At 41.7% G+C, this 25,212-nt stretch overlaps 1 protein-coding gene across 1 annotated transcript; it reads right to left on the reverse strand.

The window, feature by feature from the left end:
• Positions 1-4,059: 4,059 nt before the first annotated feature.
• On the reverse strand, positions 4,060-24,022 carry LOC134451311 (cytochrome P450 2J4-like). The gene is made up of 9 exons (XM_063201685.1): positions 23,762-24,022; positions 10,401-10,557; positions 10,145-10,294; positions 9,708-9,868; positions 7,813-7,989; positions 7,541-7,682; positions 5,272-5,459; positions 4,882-5,023; positions 4,060-4,710 (listed from the first exon to the last, which is right to left on the reverse strand). The coding sequence occupies exons 1-9, from the start codon at positions 23,954-23,956 to the stop codon at positions 4,535-4,537; spliced, it is 1,488 nt and encodes a 495-aa protein (XP_063057755.1). The 5' UTR covers positions 23,957-24,022; the 3' UTR covers positions 4,060-4,534.
• Between the last annotated feature and the right edge of the window lie 1,190 nt (positions 24,023-25,212).

The raw sequence follows: 25,212 nt of genomic DNA on the forward strand, positions 1-25,212 counted from the left end.
TTCCATACAGTTATGAAAAATATTCTTGGGTTGGCACCGATCCTGGTGTTGTGATTAAAATGTTCAGATGATGACACAAACTTTTGACTGTCATCTATGTCTGTTCTACTTATCAGAGAGCTCCCAAAATCACAAACAATAAGCATTGACGTGTCTAGTTATGAAATATGCAATAGAAACTCAAAATCGGGTTTTCCAGTTTTGGGAGTCAACGCATGGGAAGTAAAAACGGGTTTTCCCGTGATTTGGTAGTCAATGTGTTAAGATTAAGGCGATGGTATGTATATTGAGTTTGACGATCAAAACTGAAGACAAAAAAGTGGCTTCTCATCTTCAATTTTTGAATGCCATTTATACGAGAATGATTACGAGTGAAACCAACAAAATTATGATTGCAAATGAAAACAACACAATATTTTGTTGGAAGTGTCTTTCGTTTACGCAGCAACTGTACCGTCGGGGTCTGAAAATGCACAAATCTGAAGAAATGAAGAAGACGTGAACCAGGATTGTACAAAATTCAGGAATTGGAATTAGAGTTGAATTTGAATATACTCTACCCCTACAGGATGTTGAATTGAGGTTGAATTGAATTTGAATTACTGTAAATGGAATTGAAATTGGGTTGCAATTCAGAGAAATTCATCCTCACCACATGTTAGTGTGTAGCGAAGGGGAGTAGAGTTGCCCAGCCAGGACTCGAACCCGCACCATCTGGGGTAGTAAACTGGGGCTCTGAACGCTACACTCAAGAGCCACGGTCAGAGCCATCTAATAACAGAGTTACGCCACTCCCATAGACCTCTATGGACCAATCTTTCCACAGCAATGGCGGCTCTCATGGAGCCTCACGGAGAGTTAACATGGAAATCCCCATTGACTTTAGTTCTATTAGAAGTTACTTAGTTCCAGGAGGTGGCGGTATAACACAGAAAATGTGGTAAAGGTCATGTAATTTGTTTGTACTTAATCTTTGTTTGGTATGTGATGGTTCTGTGTTAGTTTCCAACGAACAGAAGTTTACTGTTAAGAAACATTTTAATCTACGCGAATCACATCACCAACCGACTTCCTGGTCCCCGGTTTGCGCAACTCTGTTATTAGATGGCTCTGGCCACGGTCGTTGGTGTGACAGTCAGAACACACCCACAACCCTTGTGATGGTTACTCCATCACATTGCCTTCCCCTTTGGGAAGCGCACCCGTGTGCTTGACACACTCATGGTGTCCCTCACACAACTGCCCATCATGCTTGCCCCATCATCAATGCTTCACCCATCACTGGGGTCCCTAATCCTGGAGTTCCCTCACATGGAATTACAAATCACACACAATGGGTACGCTTCTGATGGTCTCACAGTAGCCATCCCACTTCTGACACCATTTGTAGTGAAGGGGAGTAGAGTTGCCCAGTGAGGAGTTGAACCCGGATCTTCTGGGTGGTAAACAGAGACTCTGACCTCTACACCAAAGAGCCAGGCTCGTTGGTGTGACAGTCAGAACACACCCACAACCCTTAATGGTCACTCCGCACACAGTGATTGTGATACTATAACATTGTGCTTTCTGTATCATGATTACGTTACAGGGAAGGTACAACATAACAGCATGTATTAAATACCATATACTCAATACTACAGTGCATCAAAAAGACAGAAAATACACAACCATATTTGTATGAAAGCTTTTTGGTTCCATCATAATAAAATACAACAATGGTAATGAAAGGGGCTCCAGGTAGGATTAAAAGTTTAATTAATCACGGTCCCGAGTCAGTCGATGCTTGTGCGAGTCATTAGTAAGTGAACGATGCCTCTCGCGACCACTTCGAGGGTGCGCTGTCAGAAAACCCCACATGCAACTTTTGGCAGCGCGGTCCAAAGGAGTGTCGTGGGAAACACTTTTCATTTGAAAACATTGCTTCACATATTGTATTCAGATTTGTATCAACTGCTGGCATTCCATGATGAAAAACAGTCTCACAGCGAGTTTATTTGAACAGCATTTTTTCATTACGGTGTAGATTTTGAGACAGGCATGCCGCGGGCACCGCACAAATGACGTCATCCTACCTAGTGCCCGTTTAACTAGCAATGTATTCAACACTCAAAGTGATACAACAATGATAAGAACATATTTTTAAACCACATAGGCCCCATTGTGATTTTCAACAATTGTGTATGTAATAATTAGTGTTACGCAAGGCCTCCTGATGACTTTCCCTTTTGCTCTTCTTTTTTTTAACTAAACAAGACTGCATGAACATACTACTAAGAGGCAGTGGTGTAGTCTACTTTTTGTGGTGGGTATACTGTATATTTGAGCATTCTTTGTGGTGGGTACACTGTATATTTGTGCTATTCTAAATATTGAATTAATCAATTTTAGGTGGGTATACTGAAATCCCTGTAATTTTCAGGTGGGTATACTGTGTATAGTACCTGCACTCTACGTAGCCTACACCACTGCTAAGACGTCTACAACAAAAAGAGGAGGATATAGTATTCTCAATATGGAAAAACCTGAAAGTCTGACAATGGCCAACCCAAATCATACCTAAAGCACTACTAGAAAGCAGCCCAACAGGTGACTTAAGGGCACAGTTGTACTGGTAATTCACTCTTCCCACCCACCTTGCAGTATTGGGAATAGACACATAAATATACATCACCATCTAGTGTTCCTATTATGTCATTACTTTGAATTTCTTTGAATTTAATGTACAGCACCACCTAGTGTTTGTATTATGTAATTTCTTTGAATTTCAATTCTATTTCCTGCGATTCCAATTCGAATTGCAATTCCACTTCCTGTTTGGAATTTCAATTCAAATTCAAGACTTGAATTGGAATTTCGGGGTCATCCTCAATTCAATTCTGAAATTCGAACAAGCCTGACGTGAATTTTTATTTGCTGTTTAGATGGATACGCAACATGGGTTGTCTTCCAAACTCCCCACTCTGTAAGGCAGTGTTTCTCAAAGTGTGGTCCGGGGACCACTGGTGGTCCGCGACAGAGCTCAGGTGGTCCGCGAGTGGATTTCTACTTTTCCAAGACGAGCTAGAAGTAGGCTATATTTGTAACACAATTACAAAGTTAAACACATGGAAAGTCTTATTTTCACCACAATAATACAGGCTTGTAATGTAAATAAAAAGTACAGTATATCACGAAAGTGAATACACCCCTCACAGTTTTGCAGATTTTTGAGTATATCTTTTCATAGGAAAGCATTACAGAAATTTAACTTTGACACAATGATTAGTGACCTTTTAACAACATATTTAACCGCTTACATTTCTTGTTCACTCAGAAAAAAACAAAATACAGCCATTAATGTTTGAACATGTACTCACAAAAGTGAGTACACCCCAGATTAAAATCCGGTAGAGAAGGGGCTATGTTGGCTCGAATCGTCTCGAAATGAAACGAAATGAAAAGGGATGACAAGGGAGGTCATCAGTGTGCGTTTCAACCTTTCTTTGCATTGAACTTTTAAATTTTGAGTCTGCATCTGGCTTAAATAGATAGTGTGAGATATGAATGCAATCCTATGGAGAATATCACAATCTGCTTCAGTAGTCACAGGGCATGTTGACATGCATGTTTCTTTTAGGTGTATTTCAGATTGCCAATGTTGAAAGCATTCATGCATCCCCAAACCATGTCAGTCCCACTACCATGCTTGGTTATTGAGAGGATACACCTTTTTTGTAAAACTCACTTGTTTACCACCACACATGCTTGACACCATCGAAAGCAAATTTGTTTATCTTGGTCTCTTCAGATCACACGACATGGTTCCAGTGATCCATATCCTTGGTCTGTTCATCTCTCTTGAGACCAAGAGAAACAAATTTGCTTTAGATGGTGTCAAGCATGTGTGGTGGTAAACAAGTGAGTTTTACCGGATTTTAATCTGGGGTGTACTCACTTTTGTGAGTACATGTTCAAACATTAATTGCTGTATTTTGTTTTTTTCTGAGTGAACAAGAAATTTAAGCGGTTAAATATGTTGTTAAAAGGTCATTGTGTCAAAGTGAAATTTCTGTAATGCTTTCCTATGAAAAGATATACTCAAAAATCTGCAAAACTGTGAGGGGTGTATTCACTTTCGTGATATACTGTAAGTGATCTGCATTGAAAAGTAGCCGTGTCAAATTAACACCCCTCAAATGTCAATTGAGTTGACAGGTGGTCCCTGAACACTTTTTGGGGGACAAAGTGGTCCTCGGGTCTGAAAAAGTTTGAGAAACACTGCTGTAAGGAGTCTTTAGATATTAGCGTTTTCAGACCCTGATGCCGCATTTGCCTTGTAAATAAAGACTTGACTTTGGATAAAATACACACAATTGTCCTTGTATGAATGCCATCCAAGCCATTCTATTAGGATCTGAGAAACGGCTGGACAAAAAAACGGCTGGACAAAAATGATGTGTCGCTCCGTACTTGTCAGTACCTCACGATGCAGCATCTTTTCTCTGTTATGGTTACACTACACAGTCATACGGTTTGGCATCAGATTTTAAGCATGTCAGCGAGGAAGAGCACAGAGCTGGTAAGGTTGGGGGCTGTGAGTGGCCCCAAGTCTGTAGGTCAAACTGGGCTCCACGCCATCTGGTGGTGAGAAGGTGAATCGCTGCAGCAGAGAGGTGAAGAACAGGAATAGCTCCATTCTAGCCAGTTGCTCTCCCAAACACACTCTTTTCCCTGTGGAAATATACACACAACATTTGATATCCATACCAATTCCTAGTGACTTTGAGTAATATAAATGAATGAGGCATCATGCGCAAAATGCAATTGTGTACATGGACTAGTGTCAATGGTCACCTTTAAAATGACCTCTGGGCCCAGTGGGATAACAGACTAAATACACACCCATAGAAAATGGTAGGAAGTTCTCCCTTCTTCTGAACTTTCCCTCTGCGTCCAAGAAGTGACCTGGGTTGAAGGTGTGAGGGGTCTCCCACTCCGTCTCGTCAAACAAAATGGAGGTCAGAGAGCCCACCACCATTGTGCCCTGTGAATCCCATTGAGTTCATAGCAATTAGATAAACCATTATGATTGCTTAAAATACACAGGGGATTGACAGTGGGTCTTTTACATGATGAACTTTGAACACTTCGACCATGTCAATGTTACAAGTCACAACTGATGGCATAGGTATAGACAGCTTTGTGTTATGCTTGAAACTGGTATTCACATACACCTGTTCTTCAAATTAGAACTTGACTAAGGTCATGGTCACGGCCGAGACATAAAGTCACCTTAGGAAGTGTGTAGTCTCCAACTTGGGTGTCTTTGGTGGCCCTCCTGCCCACATTCAAAGGAAGGATGTTGCCAAATCTCTGAGTCTCATGGATCACAGCATCTGTGTAAGGCATGTTCTCCCGGTCGGCCACAGAAGGCTGTCTTGAGGATCCCACCACTCGGTCTATCTCCTCCTGCACCTTTCCTGAAAACACAGACAGAAATTACATCATTACATGTGTGTAACAACAAACATTACAGTTTTTAAAATTTGAGCAGAGTGTCGTATCTCACTGATTCTTGAGAAAGCGGCTAAAACATGTCTCTGCAATAAACTGCTAATTCTGTTGAAAATAAACTACATTTTCATGAACAAAATGAATCCAGGTAAAAACACAGGGGTCTGTTACATAAATGTACAGTCGTTTGAAATATTTAAGTGTAATTTTATTACTTTTCATGGCTATAAACCTGCCCACACCCTGTAAAAACAGCTGTCCCAAGGACAGACATCATCATTTCAATTGACTTAAAATGTAAAAATCACTGATATTGTTGAATAATATCACCATGATGTGAAAGTCCATATTGAAGTGGTTCTGCAGATATGCACATAGTGCGTGTAAAGCAATATTTACTACTATTTTCTGATTGCTCAAAGTGTGTCCAGCATATTAGTCACCACCGTCAGATTTTTTAAAAAAGACAATAAAATCAGGTATGCGCAAGGTCATTGTCATTACTGAGGACCCCTTTTCAAACCTTTAGATCCACTGAGTACTTCACCATCACTGAAGCTCCTGTAAGTTTACTAATTTCTCCTCAATTTGATAATTTGTTTGGACACTGGTACTGTCCCAACCATAAACTGTCAACACCGTCGGGGGTTTTAATAGTATTATTGTTACATTAATGTTAATTATATATACTTTTTCAGAAGTGTCATGAAGCCCCTAAGAAACAGAGCGAAAACGAAGTGGCTAATGTGAGCAAAAAATGCACAATATGTAAAAGAGTGTTTTTTTGTCTCACACCGTCAGATGTCACCACCGTCAGATTTTGTTCCGCTCATCATCTTGTTCCATATTTTACTAAATTGTGCTGGTTAATGAAACATTACCAGACATGTTAGTAATAATTGTGAGCCAAACTTATACTCCAGCCTCCACTGAGGTGCATTTGGAGGGTTTTTTCTCACAAAACCTGACGGTGGTGACATCTGATGTAGTTCACAAAAAAGCATGTGTTTTACATGTTTTTGACAAGTTTTAAGAATATGCTTCCAATAAGTATCTACAATTATGTTGAATTGTAAAAGTAATTCACTTAAATACAGTAAACTTATTTTTTTACTTCTAATTCTGTCTGACGCTGGTGACAAAACCAAGAAAGAGCCCATTTTATGAAAAATGTAAAACATGGGGAGCTTGGCCAATACATTCACTGCACAGCCAAGACGTTCATCTATGATAATACACCTCTATATTTTGGATTTGAACAACTTAAAACCTGTTTATGCCACATTTTCATTTTCAATAATCTAGACCTACTTCCTAGAGTATCTAACAAATGCAGAAAAAACACATGCACAAACATACTGTGCACACACAAAAATAAACTGTTTATGCTAGATGTCATTGACTTGAGAGGGCTATTCATTTGGCTAAATGTAGGTAATAATTAGGTCACTTTCACCACCTTCAGATTACTGTCACCACCGTCAGTTCTTAAGTCACCACCGTAAGAAGGAGTTTTGGACATTTTAAATGAATGTGCTTACAAAATTTTCCTTTGTAGTTGTTGAATTATCAAAGTAATAGCAAATTTAAGCCTACACGAATATTTGTGAAATTACAAAAACATGTTTGATCTATTTAGCCATTAAGTAAGCATTTTCTGACAGCACATATTTTTAAATTAGAACACATGAAGCAGTATTAAAATAGAATGAAAGTGAATTTTCAACGTTTAAAGGCGTATGTGTGAACCAAAAAACACACACAATCACTTAAAAACTCCAGATACATATGCAACCAAATCAATACACTTTTTATTGCTTTTAATTGTGTCTGACGGTGTTGACAAAAAACAAGGTATGATCGGAGAAAAACCTGATTTCTGAAAAAAATGGAAAATGGGGAGATTGGCCTTGTGCATTTCTGAAAAGGTAAGACCTTTGTCTACGAGGATATACCATATTATTTTGTAATTCACTTCGTTTTTTTCTTTCAAGATTACAACCTGTTTTAGCCACTTTCTCAAGAATCAGTGATCTGTTTTCCTTACGCTGAATGTTGGGATAGTTGATCATGTACAGCAGTCCCCAGTACAAGGTGGTGGATGTGGTTTCGGTTCCAGCTATAAATAAGTCCATGGTACAGAAGCACAAGTTCTCCAGAGTAAAATCTGCAGCTTTGTCCTCTTTCCACTGAAGAAAAAAGGATACAATAAAAACGGTAGAATCTACAAAATGTTTGTATTGTTGGGTCTTCATTAGCTTACAGCATTTATAGGCTATAGAAGTTTAAATATTTCATTCTCAGGATAACGCAACCCACCTTTTCCATTTCGTCAAGAAAACAGTCAATATAGTCCCTAGGGTTGGATGGATCAAAGTCTGCTTGATGTTCGTCAATTTTTTTCTGGACAAAATTTCTGATTTTATAACTCAGAGAAAAGATTTTCTTGTGTGGACCTGGCACCCTCCGCAGTAGCCATGGGAACATGTTGTACAGCTATGAAAACATAAATTTATAATTATTAAAACACTGTGTGCAGAGCAGGTGTATCAGATGCCAACTAGCAGAGTTCCTAGGTTGAACATTATTTATAGTACACCTCCCTCACAAAACCTCATGCAGATGCGCTAGTGTACTACTGAACCAGCGGTAGTCTGGCCATTTAGTTGACTTGTTGTTACATCTACATCCCATGCTGGAGTTTGCTATGAAGTCACCAGATCGAGCCCCGGGTGGTGAATAAGCACAAGATGACCATATGTGTTGTGACCTGGGTGGAGTGAGGCTTAAGGAGTGAGGCTAACAAATGTGAACCAGCAGAGTTCAGTGCAGAACGTTAGCAGCTGGCAACTGAGCTAGCGCTAGAGGCCATTATGCTCACTTGTTAGCGCATCTGCTTCTACCAAGGTTGCCCAGAGTTCCATGAGTTCTGGTGAGTTGTGAGTTTAAGTCCCAGGATGTGAATTGGCACAAGATGACGTCAGCCACACATATATCAGATATAATTTTGGCAACCACACATACAATTCATGCCACTAAAAGTTCATAAAATGTTCAACTATCTGGTTAGCTCATGATCGATCTGCACTTACTATATAGGAACAATATGACCTTTTAACATACAGTATATACTTTTTAAAATTATATGCCGAAATGTGCCCTTAATGCAACAAGACTTAACAGTTACTGTATCAGCCTGTCACGCCTGGACTGAACAGACCAGACTAACTGAAGCTTGTGTTTAAAACAATGTAGACATTCCGTTGGCATTTTTTTAAAAAAGCTTAACGATACAGTATATAATAATTTTAGTAGCTCATTTTCAGAATTCATGCCGCTCATTCACACATGTTACCTTTTAAACTTAAAGGGACAGTTTGGTCAATTTCAACATGCAGCTGTATTGCTCACGCTACCCTTGACTTGTCAGTACCTGGTGATGCCACATTTTTCGGCTCAGCCCTTTCCGAGATATGAGCAATTCTAATGGGGGCAGCGTTTGTTTACATTTTTTAAAAATGAAACATAGGCCAACTCCAAATATTTTCCCAAAATGTACTGCTGTTTGCTAGTTGTCTGCTGATGTTTTATAACCTTTTGGGTGTCTTTGGGAATAAATAAAAATGTTTTTTTGAAATGTAAACAAAGAGCTGCCCCCATTACAATGACCAGGATCTCGGAAACGGCTGAAGAAGAAGAAAAAAAATCTCAGGCACTGACAAGTCCAGGGTAGCGTGAGCATTACAACTGCATGTTGAAATTGACCAAACTGTCCCTTTAATAGCTAATACCACCACCATTACATTATAGTATTCTTAATGATTGGGAAAATTAAATTTTTCATGCATGAAAAGGTGAATCTTCTTCATGTCCGCCATTTTGAATGTCCAGTAATACATTTTTCTAAGCTGGAAAACGTACTGTACTTCATTCTAGTAAGTTTATTACTCCTAAATTTTCATGAAAAGATCAAATTTGGGGATAGGCAGTAAAGTTGCAATGAGCAGCGTAGTTGCAAAACTTACTGTGGCCACAATCCTACATACTGCACCGATACATTCAAGTACTCTTTTGACACCTTTGATGCCCTTGTTACCGAGACCACTTTTGCAGCTTTCGCCACTTGCCCAATCACTCAATCAGTCAACTACTTTCGCTGCTTTTGCCACGTTCACCACCTCTGTTATGTTCAGGTACAGTAAGGAAATAATCACCTGGGCCCATATTCCTCCCTCTAGATATACAAGCTCGTTGATGTCCTTCAGGAGGGATTGGAAGTCGTCATTGGTGTACTCAAAACGCTCCCCAAACACCAGCACACAGATGATGTTGGACACTGCATTGTTTACGAGCCATTGTGGGTCAAAGGATTTACCTGGAAGAGGAGTTAAGACATTATACATGCTATACAGTATATTCCACAGAGTAAACTACAGGCTATTTCCTCAAATAACACAGAATGTCAAAGTTTCCTTGAGCAGATTGCTGTTGTTCTCTCTTAATTATGAAATTAAGATAGTAATCTTGTGGAATAACCAAGGCAACATTGTGTATATTTACTTGTTCGTCTTTGATCACAAGGCAGTTGCTGGGCCAAATCCTCTTCAGAGATAATTCATAGAGTGACATTTGAAATAACGTTGATAACTACCTTGTTCATTTAGGAGAGCTTCGTGTAGATATCTGCATTCCTGAAGGATAGCTGGTTCAAGACTTCTTTTGCCCAATCCAAAATTTCTCAGAGTGTGGAGTGCAAACCTCCTTTGTTGTTTCCAAGCATATCCATTTGACACAACCACTCCTAAGAAGATAAACAAAACAAATAACCTTGTAACACTGAGAACATGTAACGGTGTTAATCATTGGGTGTATTAAATAGTAGCTCTCTGTTGAGATTGACAAATCACCTTTGTCACCAACGGTATCAGTAATTATTGGTATGATTGGCCTATCAGCAAAGCTGTCTGCTTGATATGCTTCTCGAACGAGTTTGTGGCCATTGATTATGGCAATCCTTGGTCCAAAAAAATTAACACTGAAGACGGGTCCAAATTTTTCAGCAAACTGTGAGAGACAAAAAAAAATAAAAATCAGTGCAATAATAGTTCAACTGGAAATACTATGTATTCAATAATGCATCAGTCAAAAGTAGAATACAGGAGATCCTTTACAGTGACCCAAGGACTTACAAAATGTCGTAATAAGACAGCCAATTTAAACTTTACATAGCCTATAGGCTCATGGGGCTATACAAATATAAATATTTCCCGATAATATGTATTAAATTAGAAACGCACTCAGAGAGTGCAGACCTCTGCCAAGGAAGCGGTTTGATAGAACATTTGACTATTTTGACTTGCACCATATTTTTTTTCAAGTCTTTCGCCCTATCCTGCAATGGTGAAGAATCTTTCTTTTAATTCCTGGATCCGGATCATCACCAAATTTGTTTATATATACATGTATCACTGATTCTTGAGAAAGTGGCTAAAACAGGTTGTAATGTTGACAGAAAAAACAAAGTGAATTACAAAATTATATGGTATATCCTCGTAGACTAAGGTCTTGGCTTTTCAGAAATGCACAAGGCCAATCTCCCCATTATGTATTTTTTTCAGAAATCAGGCTTTTCTCCAATCATACCTTGTTTTTTGTCAACACCGTCAGACACAATTAAAAGTTATTAAAATTGTATTGATTTGGTTGCATATGTATCTGGAGTTTTTAAGTGATTATGTGTATTTTTTGGTTCACACATATGCCTTTAAATGTTGAAAATTCACTTTTGTTCTATATTAATACTGTTTCATGTGTTCTAATTTTAAAATATGTACCGTCATACGATGCTTACTTAACGCCTAAATAGAACAAACAATTTTTTGTAATTTCACAAATATTCGTGCAGGCTTAAATTGGCTATTACTTTGATAATTCAACAACTCCTAAGGAAAATCTTGTAAGCACATTCCTTTAAAATGTCCAAAACTCCTTCTTACGGTGGTGACTTAAGAACTGACGGTGGTGACAGTAATCTGAGAGTGGTGAAAGTGGCCTAATTAGTACCTGCATTTAGCAAAATTAATAGCCCTCTCAAGTCAATGGCATCTTGCATAAACACATTATTTTTGTGTGTGCACAGTATAAGCATGTGTTTTTTCTTCATTAGTTAGATTATCTAGGAAGTAAGCCACTGGTTGTTGAAAATATGGTAAAAACAGCTTTTAAGTTGTTCAAATCCAAAATATAGAGGTGTATTATCATAGATGTAGGTCTTGGCTGTGCAGTGAATGCATTGGCCAAGCTCCCCATGTTTAACATTTTTCATAAAATGGGCTCTTTCTTGTTTTGTCAGCAGCGGCAGACAGAATTAGAAGTAAAAACACATGTTTACTGTATTAAAGTGAATTACTTTAACAATTCAACATAACTGTAGATACTTATTGTATACATATTCTTAAAACATGTCAAAAACACGTAAAACATGTGTTTTTTGGTTAACTCCATCAGATGTCACCACCGTCAGGTTTTCTGACAAAAAAACCTCCAAATGCACCTCAGTGGTGGCTAGAGTATCATTTTGGATCACAATTATTACTAACATGCCTAGTAATGTTTCATTAACCAGCACAATTTAGTAAAATATGGAACAACATGATGAGCAGAACAAAATCTGACGGTGGTGACATCTGACGGTGTGAGACAAAAAAGCACTCTTTTAAAAAGTATGCATTGTTTGTTCAGATTAGCCATTTCATTTTCGCTGTGTTTCTTGGGTGCTTCATACCTTTTCTGAAAAAAATTATATTTATTAACATTAATGTAATACAATACTATTAAAACCCCCTGACGGTGTTGACAGTTTATGGTTGGGACAGTACCAGTGTCCAAACAAATTAACAAATTGAGGACAAAATAATAAACTTACAGGAGCTTCAGTGATGCTGAAGTAGGCAGTAGAGCTAAAGGTTTGAAAAGGGGTCCTCAGTAATGAAAATTACCTTGTGCATACCCGATTTTATTGTCTTTTAGAAAAAATCTGACGGTGGTGACCAATATGCTGGACACATTTTGAGCAATCAGTAAATAATAGTAAATATTGTTTTACATCCACTATGTGTACATCTGTAGAACCACTTTAATATGGTCTTCCACATCATGGTGATATTGTTCAATTCTGTTAGTGATTTTTGTATTTTAAGTCAATTGAAATGATGATGCCAGTCCTTGGGACAGGCGTTTTTACAGGGTGTGGACAGGTTTATAGCCATGAAAAGTAATAAAATTACTCTTAAATATTTCAAACAACTGTGTATTCGTGTAACAGACCCCTTGGCCATTACCTGGGTTCATTTTGTTTGTGAACATTTAGTTGATTTTCAACAGAATTAATATTTCACTGCAGGGACATGTTTTTGCCAAACTTTCAAGAATCAGTGGTATATATATATACACACAGTAAATTCTGCAGTGTTCATTTAACACTTAGAGAGTTGATTTGACATCATTTGGACTTAAATGAACTCTCCAAGTGTTGAATTAACAACGAAACATTTACTGTGCAGTGCATCCAGAAAGTATTCACAGCGCTTCACTTTTTCCGCATTTTATTACTTTACAGCCTTGTTCCAAATAGTATTAAATTAATATCTGACCTCAAAATGTAACATAAATACCTCATTATGACCATGTGAAAAAAAGAGTTTTTGAAAATGTATTAAAGGGACACTGTGCAGGAAATGGTCAAAATAGGTACTGCAACTATGCTGCTTATTGAAATTGGGCTGCCTATTGCCAAATTTGATCTTTAAATGAAAGTTTACTGAGTATTGAACAAAAAAATTCTAGTTTGATCCAAGTACAGTCATTTTTGCAGCTAAAAATGGCTATTTTTGGAAATTCAAAATGGCGGACCATGGACAAGATCCCTCTTTTCATGTATGAAAAGTGCAATTTTTCCAGTCATAATGAATACTTAGAATTTGATGCTGGTGGTAAGTATGCATGGAAAAGGTAACATAAGTGAATGGGCAGCATGAATTCTGGAAATAAACAACTAAAAATCTCACACAGTGTCCTTTTAAAATTAAACAACAAAGAAATCATATTTACATTTAAGTATTCACAGCCTTTGCTTAATACTTTGTAGAACCACCTTTGGCAGCAACTACATTAATTTTTTCATTTCGAAATGAAAAGGGATTAAAAGGGAGGTCATCGGTGTGTGTTTCAGCTTGTCTTTACATTGAAATTTTACATTTTGAGTCTGCACCTGGCTAAAATAGATGGGTGTGAGTTTTGAATGAAGTCCTATGGGGAGTATCATGATCTGCTTCTGTAGTCACAGTGCATGTTGACATGCATGCTTCTTTATGTGTAATTCAGATTTCCAATGTTGACGGCATTCATACATCCCCAAACCATGTCAGTCCCACTACCATGCTTGACTAGCCAGATGATGCACTCTTTTTTTGGTAAAATTCACTTGTTTACCACCACACATGCTTAACACCATCTAAAGCAAATTTGTTTATCTTGGTCTCATCAGACCACACGACATGGTTCCAGTGATCCATATCCTTGGTCTGTTCATCTCTCTTGAGACCAAGATAAACAAATTTTCTTTAGATGTTGTAACGGTTGTAAAGAGTTCGAAGTCGAGGAAACAAGCCACATTTTCATTTTGTGGTGTTGAAAGTGAAAGTGGACTCATCCGAAGTTTAGGCAATAGCAAGATAAGCAGGCTAGAGTTAACACATAGAGGTCTAATATTCTACCTCTATGAGGTAGTTTTGTCTCTTCTTGATTGGCAACATATTTATTTTGGCTCAACTGATTGATGTGTCCTTTGACATCAAGTAAAATGTGCGCCATCAGTTTTCAACTCATTTACATTCATAAGTAGCTTTATTAACTAAACGAGGTAGGCCTATAGATGGCGTGGGTTTTGAGAATGCTAATAAATCCACATCTTTGCTCATTTAGTGTGCTGGACTGAGTTTATTTTATAAGCAATTAATGTGCTATTTTCTCCTCCTGCCACTAGGTGGTGTCTGTGCTTTGGGGGTTGGGCTTATCATTTGGGCAGTCATATTGAAATGAATGTTAGTCATGTGACTCTGATAGGAAGTGAATGGCTTGTTTCAGTCAGACCAGTTTTGGCAAGGTGGTGTGAGCAGCTGTAACATCTTACTCCATCCTCTTTTGAAATCGCTTATAGGAGCATCGTCTGTGAGTATTTTTGAAGGATATTGTTAGTTTAACTATGTCATGTGTATATTTTTTGCATATTTTTGTAATTTCACGAATTAAGAGCTATTGATGTTTGACATGTGATTTCATGTATCCAGCTAGTCTCTGTAATAGCTTTCTATGCTAGTTGTGGGAAATATCTTTGGGGATCTGTATTAGATATCATACTTAATGCATATTTTGTGCTGATTATGTGTTTTGTTATCTTTCTTTATTTTAGTTTTACACCTTTTTGCACGCTGTCAGTTTGAATAAATCCACCAAATCTGACCAGTGTGTGATGGGAGTCATCTGTCTGTCTAGTTGAAGAAGGGGAACTCTTTAATGAGGGCAGAACAGTAAAAAGACGGACTCAACAGTGACTTCTACCGCAGTGAGTAAGATATCCAGCCTGCTCTACATCTATGAATTTCAAGATGTCGTCAAAGGAAGAAAAGAATTATGAAACAAGGTCAGAGTGTTCACACTCATCTAAAAATTCAAAAGCATCGAAGCACTCTGTGAGATCTGCTGCTAGCTTAGCTGCATTGGGAGCACGAGCAAGTGGAGAAGCTGCACGGGCAAGAGCTCAGCATGCACAAACAGAGATTGATCTTAAAGTAAGAAAGGCTCAGCTGAAAGTAGAGGAGACACGTCTTGACGCCACATTGGAAGCCTTACAGCAAGAGAAAGAGGCCGACGCCGCTTTTGCTGAAGCTAATGTATTGGAATCGGCAGTGGATTTGGCAGCTATGGGGGAGCTCACTGAAGTTCACAATGTCGACCAAGGCTCATCCTATCACTCAGTTGAGAGAACAGAGCAATATGTTCAAGAACAGTATGCCTATGTGCAATCTAATCAGCGCACAGAGGACCAAGAGCAGGATAAAGAGGCTGATTTAAATCCCTCAGCAGCTGTTAACCCCAACTCTAACGATGATGCTCCGATACATCATGAGCAACCTAGGCAAAGTGAGAGGCAACGTTTGTCTGTGAAAGCCACAATGCCAATTACAACAGCTGCTAATTCAAGACGGCCGCCAGTGCAATTCACACCTAAAAGAGAACGCGAATTTATTCCATCACAACCAACATCTGAACCAAAGAACCGATGGACGCCCAGACGCGATACAGCGATCACAGTTATCCAGCGGGAGGAGAACCTATTCAAATGTATCGGTGCTGGCAAGGTTCTTGCTCGCCGTGAGCTACTGACAGCTGGACTCTCTAAGTTCAATGACAAACCCGAAAACTACTGGGCTTGGAGGTCGCCTTCTCTAACGCTACTGAAGATCTGGGTCTGAAGCCTAGCGAGGAACTTGACCTGCTTATAAGTGGCTTGGACCAGAATCTGCTGAGCATGCAAGGAGAGTGAGGTCAGTTCGTATCAACTACCCTGGTGAGGCCCTCAACATGGTCTGGGAAAGACTAGAGGACGTTTATGGAACGCCAGAGGCCATGGAGACGGCTCTCTTTAACAAGCTAGAACGCTTCCCAAAGTTCTCCAACAAAGAACCCAAGCGTCTACGAGAACTAGGTGACCTTCTCCTGGAGATACAGGCAGCTAAGGAGGATGGTTTCCTGCCTGCTTTGGCTTACCTCGACACAGCGCGCGGCATTAACCCGATCCTGGAAAAAATGCCATTCAACCTGCAGGAGAAATGGATGGTGCATGGAACGAAGTATAAAGAAAAACACCATACCGTCTTCCCTCCCTTCTCCGTGTTCGCTGACTTCGTTCATACAGAAGCAAAGATGAGAAACGATCCAAGCTTTGCTGCTGCAGCGCCCAGCAACACGCCACCTAAGTGGGAGAAATTACCAACAAAATCAGCTAAAACCCCAATTGCTGTGCATAAGACAGAGGTGGACAATCCGGCCAAGGGGGATGAGACCAAGGGTTTAGACAACCTAAAGAAAGAGTGTCCCATACATAAAAAGCCCCACCCCCTACCGAAGTGCAGAGCCTTTAGAGCAAAACTGCTGGACGAGCGCAAGGCCTTCCTTAAGGAGAGTGGCATATGTTTCCGTTGTTGTTCCTCAACCTCCCACCAAGCAAAGGACTGCAAGGCTATCATCCAGTGCTCTGAGTGCAACAGCGATAAGCACATTGCAGCCCTTCATGCCGGTCCTGCACCATGGTCAACAAAGCCTGCTAGCGGCCCCTCTGAAGAGCATGGCGGGGAGAGAGAGGAATCTACTCCGGCTTCAGTCACTACCTCAATCTGCACAGAGGTCTGTGGAGACAGCTCGGGAACCAAGTCCTGTGCCAAAATCTGTCTCGTCTATGTATATCCTAAAAACGAACCCGAGAAGAAGACAAGAGCATACGCCATCATAGATGACCAAAGCAATAGGTCACTAGCCAGGTCATCGTTCTTTGACATGTTCGACATAGCCGACAACACTTCTCCCTACACACTCAAAACCTGCGCGGGTGTGTCAGAGGCTGCAGGCCGCAGGGCAAAGGGGTTCATCTTGGAATCGGCTGATGAAAAGACCAGTCTAGCTCTGCCTACACTCATCGAGTGTGACCAACTTCCTGATAATCGGGCAGAGATTCCCACGCCAGCCGCTGTGAAGTACCATTCGCATCTGAAGTCCCTAACCTCCAAGATACCTCCTCTCGACCCAAATGCTGAGATCCTGCTTCTTTAGGAAGAGACATCATTCAGGTGCACAAGGTCCTTGAACAGCGTAATGGCCCCCACACGCTCCTTTTGCCCAGCGACTAGCCCTCGCTGGGTGATAGTAGGGGATGTATGTCTTAACGGTGCACATGTACCCTCGCCTGTGAACACCTACAGAACCTATGTTCTTGAGAATGGACGTCCCAGTGTTCTGTGTCCCTGCCTCAACAAGATCGAAATCAAAGACAAGCTCAACCACACTCGTCATTTCCAGAATCCTTCGCTCTCGGAACAACCGTCCTTGCCGAGTGACAAAACGCGACTCATGGGGGAGTCCATCTTCTGCCACACGAAGGACGACGACAAGACAGCCCCTTCTATGGAGGATCTTGCCTTCCTGAGGATCATGGAAAAAGAAATGACACAGGGTGATGACAACAGCTGGCAGGCTCCACTCCCCTTCCGCAGCCCACGTCAGCGTCTGCCAAACAACCGTGAGCAGGCAAGAACCCGTCTCACTACAGTCACCAAGACACTCAGGAAACACCCTGAGAGGAGAGATCACTTCACTGAGTTCATGAGCAAGCTCTTCGAGAATGGACATGCTGAGGTGGCGCCACTCATACCACCAGATGAGGAGTGCTGGTACCTACCGTTCTTTGGGGTATATCACCCTCAGAAGCCTGGACAGGTGAGGGTGGTATTCGACTCCAGTGCACAACACCAAGGGGTATCCCTCAATGATGTCCTCCTCACGGGCCCAAACATGAACAACAGTTTGCTCGGGGTACTTATGCGCTTCAGGAGGGAGCCAGTAGCAGTGACAACTGACATCCAGCAGATGTTCCATTGCTTTGTCGTTCGTGAGGACCATCGGAACTTTCTGAGCTTCCTCTGGCATCGCAATAATGACCTGGATGATGACGTCATCGAGTACAGGATGCGTGTACATGTCTTTGGAAATAGCCCATCACCATCCGTGGCCACATACGGGCTTCGAAGAGCTGCTGCAGAGGGAGAGAGGGAGTACGGCACGGAGGCCAGGCTCTTCGTTGAGAGGAATTTCTATGTTGATGACGGCCTTCTGTCTGTTCCTTCAGAAGAGGAAGCCATTACTCTTCTTCACAACACTCAAGACATGCTGGCCCTCTCCAACCTCCGGCTTCACAAGATCTTGTCAAACAGGGTGGCTGTGATGAGAGCCTTCCCTCCTGAAGATCTGGCTAAGGGGATGAAAGATCTGGATCTCAGCACAGACCTCCCTCCCATGCAGAGAAGCTTAGGGGTGAGCTGGGACATTTCGGGAGACGCCTTCACCTTCCAAGTTGCTGATGTGGAGAAGCCTTACACAAGACGTGGGGTCCTGTCAACTGTAAACAGTCTGTTCGACCCACTGGGTTTCGCTGCCCCTGTAAGCATTCAAGGAAGGTCCATACTGAGGGAGCTCACCGCAGAGTCAGGCGACTGGGATGCCCCTCTCCCTGAGGAAAAGTACAGAGAATGGAAGCTGTGGAGGGACTCTCTGAAGGAGCTTGAACAGCTCAAGATCCCGCGCCAGTACACATCCATGTCTCTCCGCCAAGCATACAGTAAGGAGCTGTGTGTATTCTGCGACGCTTCCACCACTGCTATAGCCGCTGTTGCCTACGTGAGAACAACTGATGCAAGTGGCAGTGTAGAGGTTGGCTTCATGTTCGGCAAGGCAAAGCTAACTCCACGTCCAGAAACAACAGTTCCAAGGCTCGAGCTGTGCGCTGCTGTCCTGGCCGTAGAGATTGCAGACGCCATTGTTGATGAGATGGACACTGTCTTTGACGCTGTGACCTTCTACTCAGACAGTAAAGTGGTCCTCGGTTACATTCACAATGAATCAAGACGATTCTACGTCTATGTGAGCAATAGGGTGCAGCGCATCAGGAGTCAACAAAGCCCTAGCCAATGGAAGTATGTGCCCTCCGGCCAGAACCCAGCTGACCACGGCTCACGATCAGTCCCAGCAAGCAGCCTAACTCACACCTCATGGCTGTGCGGGACCCGCCATTTCTGCTGACATCAGCTGATGCTGAAACTGGCGCCTAGTTTCCTTTGACTTGGTTGACCCCAGCAATTGACTCTGACTCCGCCCACAGATCACTTGTCATCTCAACAGGTACAGTAACAAACTTGACCCTACACGTTTTGAGAAGTTCTCCAGCTGGCGGTCACTCAATCGAGCAGTTGCTAGGCTTGTGCATGTTGCCCACTCCTTCACGCAGAGGAACAGCTGCAAGGGTTGGCATACCCATGAAGGGCCCTGTCCCACAGAGGACTTGGAGGAAGCTAGAAACATCATAATACGGGCTGTCCAACAACATGCCTTTGCAGAGACGTTGAAATGCATCCGGGGAGGAACATCCATTCCTAAGCAAAGCCCACTCCTCAGCCTGTGTCCTTACCTTGACAGTGCTGGCGTTCTCAGGATTGGAGGACGCCTGTCCAAGGCAAGTCTGGATGGAAAAGAGGTGAGTCCTCTGATCTTACCTGGACGGAGCCACGTCACAACCTTGCTCATCCGCCATCATCATGAGCAGGTCCAGCACCAAGGGCGGCACCTCACTGAGGGTGCTGTGAGAGCGGCAGGCCTATGGATCATCAGTGGGAAACGGCGCATCAGCAGTATCCTTCATCACTGCGTCACATGCAGAAGGCTACGCAGGAAGATGGAGACTCAAAAGATGGCTGACTTACCTGCGGACCGCCTCAGCGCAGATCCTCCCTTCTCATTTGTGGGTGTGGACGTCTTCGGACCATGGATGGTCACAGCACGCGTACCAGAGGAAGACTCGCTAGCAGCAAAAGATGGGCTGTGCTCTTTACATGTATGAGCACCAGAGCCGTACATATAGAAGTACTGGAGTCATGGACTCATCAAGCTTCATCAACGCTCTACGGCGGTTCTTCTCAATCAGGGGGCCAGCGAAGCAGATCAGAAGCGATTGCGGCACCAACTTCGTCGGGGCCTGTAAGGAGTTGCAGATGGACTCTCAGACCTGTGACAAGGAGGTGCAAGGATACCTCAGTGACAACGGGTGTAAGTGGATCTTCAACCCACCACACTCTTCGCACATGGGGGGCAGTTGGGAGCGGCTAATCGGACTGGCAAGGCGTATCCTGGACTCTATGCTGTTGAAAGTCAGCCCTGCAAAGCTCACGCATGAGGTCCTGACAACATTCATGGCAGAGGTCTCAGCTATCCTGAACGCCCGTCCATTGGTTCCTGTGTCCACAGACCCTGACTCCCCATTCATTCGACACCAGCGACCCTTCTCAACACAGAAGGTCAGTGCCCTTCCCTCCTCCCAAGGGTGAATTTGACGAGGAAGGACCTCTACGGCAAGCAGTGGAGGCAGGTCCAAAGCCTTGCTACCACCTTTTGGCATCGCTGGAGGACTGAGTATCTCCCACCCTGCAGAAACGCAGGAAGTGGGAAAAAGGAGAGACGCAATCTGAAAGAGGGGGATGTCATCATCCTGAAGAACGACCAGTTGCAGAGAAATGACTGGCCCCTGGGCGTCATCCTCAAGACCTTCCCCGGCACGGACGGGAGGGTAAGGAAGGTGGAGATCAAGACTGGCAAGGGATGGGTCAGCCAAGACCTTCCTGCGGCCTGTCTCGGAGGTCGTCTTACTCCTCTCCCCAGAGACTGATTAATGTTAACCGTTCTTTGCTCCCCCTTGTTCTAGGTGGCATCTTTTTAGATACCAGCGGGGAGTGTGCTGGACTGAGTTTATTTTATAAGCAATTAATGTGCTATTTTCTCCTCCTGCCACTAGGTGGTGTCTGTGCTTTGGGGGTTGGGCTTATCATTTGGGCAGTCATATTGAAATGAATGATAGTCATGTGACTCTGATAGGAAGTGAATGGCTTGTTTCAAGCAGACCTGTTTTGGCAAGGTGGTGTGAGCAGCTGTAACATCTTACTCCATCCTCTTTTGAAATCGCTTATAGGAGCATCGTCTGTGAGTATTTTTGAAGGATATTGTTAGTTTAACTATGTCATGTGTATATTTTTTGCATATTTTTGTAATTTCACGAATTAAGAGCTATTGATGTTTGACATGTGATTTCATGTATCCAGCTAGTCTCTGTAATAGCTTTCTATGCTAGTTGTGGGAAATATCTTTGGGGATCTGTATTAGATATCATACTTAATGCATATTTTGTGCTGATTATGTGTTTTGTTATCTTTCTTTATTTTAGTTTTACACCTTTTTGCACGCTGTCAGTTTGAATAAATCCACCAAATCTGACCAGTGTGTGATGGGAGTCATCTGTCTGTCTAGTTGAAGAAGGGGAACTCTTTAATGAGGGCAGAACATTTAGCGTTCAGCTCTCTCCATTTTGAAGGGGCTTTTCCGATGTTCACACAAGCGATTTATTTACCTGTCCAAACCTCCCTTTCATCTCAATTAGCTGATAATTTATTTGCTGTTACATTCGTTATTTTCGCTGGTTATGCCAGCATGACATTTTACAATCAGTTAACAGCCATTTTTCAGCGAACTGTGCTATACTCATGAACGGCCATCCGGCTAGTTTGCTCGTAAATGTGCGTTACGCCCCTTTGTGGGTGAAAACAAACTGAATGTCTCATCAACTTACATGCTACATTGGCTTGTCTAAATGAACAGTCCATGCTTCAGCCATGGCTGTTTGGCTCTATCATTTTAACAGCCGGCAACACAACACGTTTTCGGCATGTTGCGCGTGAACAACGCTAGTCTACTGGTCCGTATCTTTAGTTTATTAAACCCCAACATCACCAATTGACTTGCATGGGTTGTTTTCCCCCACAAATGGGCGTAACGCACATGGACAACGTCACGCTGTTCATGAGTATAGTTAGTCAACGAAAGGGAATGAGTCTCTGTTAGAGCCACCAGATGTTGGAAATATTGCCATTTTCGCCATAACGGTCCAGTCAAGCAAAACCTTGAGTTCCAAGCCATTTCATGACTATGAAAAAGTTGCATAGTATTTCTTTAAGACCAGCTTTTTATCAAAATGTACAAAAGTGAGTTGAAGTTACTCAACTTGAGAAAGTGGAAGCTGGCATTGGCGATTTTATGGCTGCTGGGGTCAAAAATCCCAGTACATTGAATAACATCAAGTTGTCATTTTTACATTGTGGACACTGAATAGATAGTGCTGTTGCTTACAAGAATGAAGGTAATTTTGATTGTTGATATGTCCAGGTCTTTAGTCAGACAGAGGTGGCAACCCCCAGCCTGACATGTCTGCGGCCGCCATGGTCTACTATAATGGTTAGAAAGTTGATGTTTGGATCAGAGGGTGGCAGGTTCATATTCCACCCTTAATTCTACCTACGCCTAACCTGAGTTACGCCATCTGGCTGTGTTTTGCCAAACTGCACAAAAGGGCTTTTTTGTTTCCTCACAGAACTTTCTGAGAACTGTGAAAATCAGAATAATTTCTCAACAAATGAGGCAGGCAGGATCGTGGGCTGGGATTTTCCATAGATAGGCGGCGTTATGGCTGTTCTTCTACCTGTCAATCTGAGATGTGTCACGGGTCAAGTTCAATGTGAGTGGCTGAGGTGACATGTCAGTAAAGATGACGGACAGATTGTTTATCCAATCACAAGCAAAAAAAATTGATAAGTAGCATCATTCGAAAACATGTTGGTTGTGGGGGGTTCCCAGATGGTATTGTGAAGATGAAGGTGAAACATACCAGCTGGCGAGAGTCAGGTTAATCTACACCCCCATCTCCCACATTGCTGCAGGCACTGTAGCCTGCAATATCCTGTCCTGTCTTGTCCTGTATCACTGCAGGACAAGATTGATCTAAGATTCACCCCAGTCAGGCTTGTCAGCCTGTGACATACAGGTATTTTTATAGTTTAAAGGTATATCATTTATTTTTTCAGTTCATCTCCAGAACTGATGTTGCCCACTCACAAAGGTTCTCTTTTTGATGTATGTTTAACGTCACCATTAAATTCTTAGTACGCATTATATCATTCATATATCATATTCATATGTCATCATTTTTCATACATGAATAGATTCTTCTCTGTTTTCAATTAGAAGAAATAGCTCTAATCTTTGGCTGCAATACTTACAGTACTTTGGCCAGACAAGTAAATATGTTTCATTCTACTTATTAAATATTTATGAAAAGATCAAAACTGTTAATTGGCAGTATACAGCTTGATAATAAATGACTAAAACGACATACAGAAAACAAGAGCTTGGGGCCAGAGAACTGCAAATATCCAATGATGATAATGATCTTCACCTCCTAAAATCATATAATTATTTCCTCAACGTATCAGCTGTGACTTCAAAAGCTTCTGTAATTTGTATCACAGCTCCTCAATGCCACATACAGTAAATCAGAGACACTTACCTGCATAAACTGAAGGTGGATGCTGTTTAAGTCTATATGATGTAAGTCTCCTATAAAAGGTAATGACCATGGTCCTGGAGGGAAATTCTTTGGTGGTTTACTCTTTATGTAGTCAAACACCAGAAGAAACACTGCGAGAAAAAGCAAGAAGCTTTTGATATCCAAAAAATCCAGAAGGTGCAATAACAGCGTCATTCTCCAAATGCAGGCTGAAACAACCAACTGTTTTGAAAAGTTTCTGTGCAGATATTTGTGTGGTTACATGATCTGAATTACATAAGCTGGCACCTCCCCTCCCTAACACTCTCCGGTCGCAAAAAAACAGGTCATGCCTGTTTTAACACAACAGGTTACATGCTGAACCAAAAAAAGAAAGAAAAATAAACTGACTGAGGGAGTCGAAAGTTCAACCTCAGGACAAAGGGCATTTAGGCTTGATTCGAGAGTATACTTTATCTCTGTTAGTGGGTGAAGAGTGTGCAGCGGGGCTATTCAATTGGCGGTCACTGCAACCAGAGGCAATTCCAGGGTCTGGTGGGGCCCCAAGCGGAAATTCACTGGGGGCCCCCCCATGCAACAGAAATTCACCGGGACGTCACCGGGGGGTCTTCCCCCAAGAATGCAATTTCATGCATTTTAATCCATTTTTGCCTGGTTTAATTTACGCCGGACAAGGCACTGAAAGGACGGACGGTCCGTCCTTAAAACGAACGTCTGGCCAAAGGGGGAACATCACTTTCATTCTCTTTAGGCTACTAGGCACTTGAGTAAAAAAGCAATGATCCTAAAGACAGGTAAAAATGGAAATAATAGATGATAAATGGGCTATATAGTCACATCCATTACATTGGTTTAGGATTTCCACATCATTTTAACAAATAATATCTTCAAAAAATACAGCTCATTGTTTAACCCATTTTAGCCTATATGTTGTTTGACCTTTGGTGCCTGGAGATACATATAGGCCTACACTGCATTCAGGCTCTTGCATGAGATGAGATTTTTTTGCAGGTGCTTTAGGCATCAATGGGTTAATAGAGTAGACTAAAACCAATGTGTTAATGCAGCCATTCTCAAATTCAGAACACCAAGGCCCACTTTGAAATGTGAACAAATTCTAGGGCCCACCAAACCATATAGCCCAATATAATACAATATACCGGTAATATAAAATGAAATATAATATAATATAAAAAGGAAAGAAATCTGGTGCCACACGGATGTCTATTTTCTGTAATTTATTTTTTAGTGCAGTGAGACTAACGTTTCGACATGCGTCTTCATCAGAGTCCTCAGAGAAATGGTTTGCCAACGCCCAAATAAGAGATCCACAGCAGGTGTGCGTAATGGGGCGTGGGTATTTCCTGCAGCGCAAACCAAATCACTGGTGTGAATACACTCAAAATACATTAGTCATTTGAAAAAGTGGATTAAAAGTTAAAAAAGTTACA

This window comes from Engraulis encrasicolus, chromosome 6 (assembly GCF_034702125.1).
Source record: "Engraulis encrasicolus isolate BLACKSEA-1 chromosome 6, IST_EnEncr_1.0, whole genome shotgun sequence".
Taxonomy (NCBI): Eukaryota; Metazoa; Chordata; class Actinopteri; order Clupeiformes; family Engraulidae; genus Engraulis; species Engraulis encrasicolus.

Excerpts from the sequence above, each read along its gene's own strand:
- LOC134451311 (XM_063201685.1), bottom strand. The coding sequence starts at position 23,956 with ATGACGCTGTTATTGCACCTTCTGGATTTTTTGGATATCAAAAGCTTC. Across the intron at positions 10,558-23,761 it reads TCCACCTTCAGTTTATGCAG|TTTGCTGAAAAATTTGGACC; the intron begins GTAAGTGTCTCT and ends TGTCTCTCACAG. Across the intron at positions 9,869-10,144 it reads AGCTCTCCTAAATGAACAAG|GTAAATCCTTTGACCCACAA; the intron begins GTAGTTATCAAC and ends CTCCTCTTCCAG.